The 2,460-nt window shown below is 47.4% G+C and overlaps 1 protein-coding gene across 1 annotated transcript in view; it reads right to left on the bottom strand.

Moving 5' to 3' along the window:
- The window catches only part of T265_05024 (hypothetical protein), a gene marked incomplete at both ends in the record, with an annotated part of 4,165 nt that extends 3,953 nt beyond the window's left edge, over positions 1–212 (bottom strand). The window contains one exon of the mRNA XM_009169924.1: positions 6–212. Coding sequence (XP_009168188.1) covers positions 6–212 — 207 coding nt within the window. The remainder of the gene's footprint in view (positions 1–5) is intronic.
- Between the last annotated feature and the right edge of the window lie 2,248 nt (positions 213–2,460).

Raw genomic sequence — 2,460 nt, 5'->3', positions numbered from 1 at the left:
AAAACCGATGCATGACGAACGGAGTCATCAGTCCTAAGTGCTGGGCCTACAAGGAGAGAGTTAGTAATGGGGTGGGGAGAGGGGGAAGAAAAAGCATGTGAAGCAGAAAGAATGGAGGCGCCAGCAGTAGCCTGTTTTCGCTTACCCGCCCTGCTGGATGCAGCAAGTAAGGCGACCCGGCTGATGGCACCACGCGACGGCCGATGTGGCATGAGTTTATTTGTGTATGTGCAGTTCATGGTTGTACGTGGGCTGGGATACTGCCAGGGCACCCACACCTAGACAGGAGGACGATTAGGGTCCTCAACCAAAGCCTTTGGCTCAAAAGCCTAATCGCAAGGCAGCGGTGTTTGGCGGAAAATGCAAATGCATTACCATTTCTACGGAACAAGTCGCCACATGTTCCAACCCCCAACCTGGAGGGCCAGGATACTGTGTTCGTCAGACCTCTAACCATTGACCAACCTGGTATGAGAGACTCTGAGTGTCGCGGGACACTCCAGTATAGCTCAATGGATCGCTGAGGTGCGCAAACCGTCACACCACGGTAACAGTCTGTCTCTTCGTGACGGAGGTGAAACGATACCTTTTTGACGCCATAAATGAAATAACTTAGTAAATATGATTCGAGTGTTTCTCGTGCAGTGGTAAGGTCCAGTCTCTTCGTGACGGAGGTGAAACGATACCTTTTTGACGCCATAAATGAAATAACTTAGTAAATATGATTCGAGTGTTTCGGATTCGTGCAGTGACACACTGCAGATGCATTTCGGTCAGAGCTAGTCACGATATTACTGAGGAGTTTTAAACCTCACCGAACGAACTGAATGTATCAAAAAGGGATTGACGAACCTAAAATCACTTCTCACGTCGACGGGCAAACTAACCAGGGGCTTCCACCATGTCGTGTTGATGGAAGCTAAGTGCTACACTTATCCTACAGTACCAGGAAGGCGGGAGAGTAGCAGCCATCGCTGTTGAACAGGCAACCATATTTTGAGGCTCAAATGAGCACCTCCAGTAGTTTTCTAGCCAGATCAGCTCAATACCGTGGAGCCAATGAAACTCATGAAAGCCGACGAACGGAATCGATATGCTTCGGCATGCGCAATGGTAGCGGAGGGCTAACTGATAACCAAGCTCCACGACGGCATGGTCGGAGTCAATTCGCGTATCCCAGAAAAGGCGCTATCGGTAACCGACAGCCAGAGGATCCAAGTCCGATCCCAAGTTAGATGGCTAAGGCGCGAAAGGCCCGTGGCTCGAACCCAAACTTCCCATCTCGGCTGCTCCTGTCTAGGAAGTACTTCAGCTCTACTGTTTGTTTCGGATAGCGTGGCAGCTAAGCACCGAAATGGTGTTATAGCTTAACGATTAGGTTGTTTAATTACCAGCTAAGTACATAACTGGGAAAATCGACTCTCCCATGATAAATGAGCGAGTCACAATCCACAGGTCACGCTAGTTAACGCACGTACTCCGCGAGCTAGTTACACAGGAACTACATCAAAATCACCACAAAAATCGCGGCCCCTACAAAATCTCGAGGATTGCGTTGTTAGTGAGGTCAGGTCCTAACGAACAATTCGACCTTTGGTAATATTTCACAGATTTCATTTTCTCTCCGTTGTAGCCAGCTGACCACAACGTTCTTCCCTCCATTGGTTCATCCACGATATAACCGATCTTAACCCGGTCTCCTGTCTGCTTCCTTTGGATGTCCCACTCAAGTACTTAGGCTATCAAACACGATAGAATAGGTTCCATCAATCTCCTGAATCACCCAGCTACCACACAATTACAAGTCGTTTCTGGGAACACCTGAAAACCTAGTAGCGTACAGCGAAGAGGGATGCGAAGTAGTTCAGTTCTCGTGTGGTCTACGCAGTCTGTCACTGGATCACGACTTGTGAACACATGAAAGCCGGTCGCCGTAGTCGGTTAGTGTGTATCTGAGACATTTCTGTCTCAGAAGTAAGTCGCATGAAGGTAAATTTTCACTGTATTAAGTACCAGTGTGTTATGTTTAGACACAGGCGCATTTCGATCTGTTGTCATGTCAGCTGAGATGAAGCACATGTCATTGTTTAGATTTTTGTTCGAAATTCGACCATTATATGTGATAGGATTCAAGTGAACTCAAGACAGACAGATGAGAGGCTGACTCCATCGGTAAGTTTGACATAGTTCACGTGTGCTGACCTGTAGCCCTTAAGGGCGAATCAGTTCCACATGGACCGTAATTTTGACTGAACCAGACAGTTTTACGGACCAAAAAATGTCCTGTGTAGAGAGGATAGGGGTGGAATTCAGTACTCGGCACCACCACCAAAGCACCAGTCTAATTTGTGAAGTCTTGATATACTAAAAATAGACCAGCCTCCTTGTCGAACTCAGCTATTTTTCAAGCAACCATGGAATCATTCAACTCTGGGTAACCATTACTATTTGCGGTTTTCC

The sequence above is a fragment of the Opisthorchis viverrini genome (genome assembly GCF_000715545.1).
Source record: "Opisthorchis viverrini unplaced genomic scaffold opera_v5_91, whole genome shotgun sequence".
Taxonomy (NCBI): Eukaryota; Metazoa; Platyhelminthes; class Trematoda; order Opisthorchiida; family Opisthorchiidae; genus Opisthorchis; species Opisthorchis viverrini.
The sequence above is the reverse complement of the archived record's forward strand: the minus strand, read 5'-3'. Positions and strand labels throughout refer to the sequence as shown.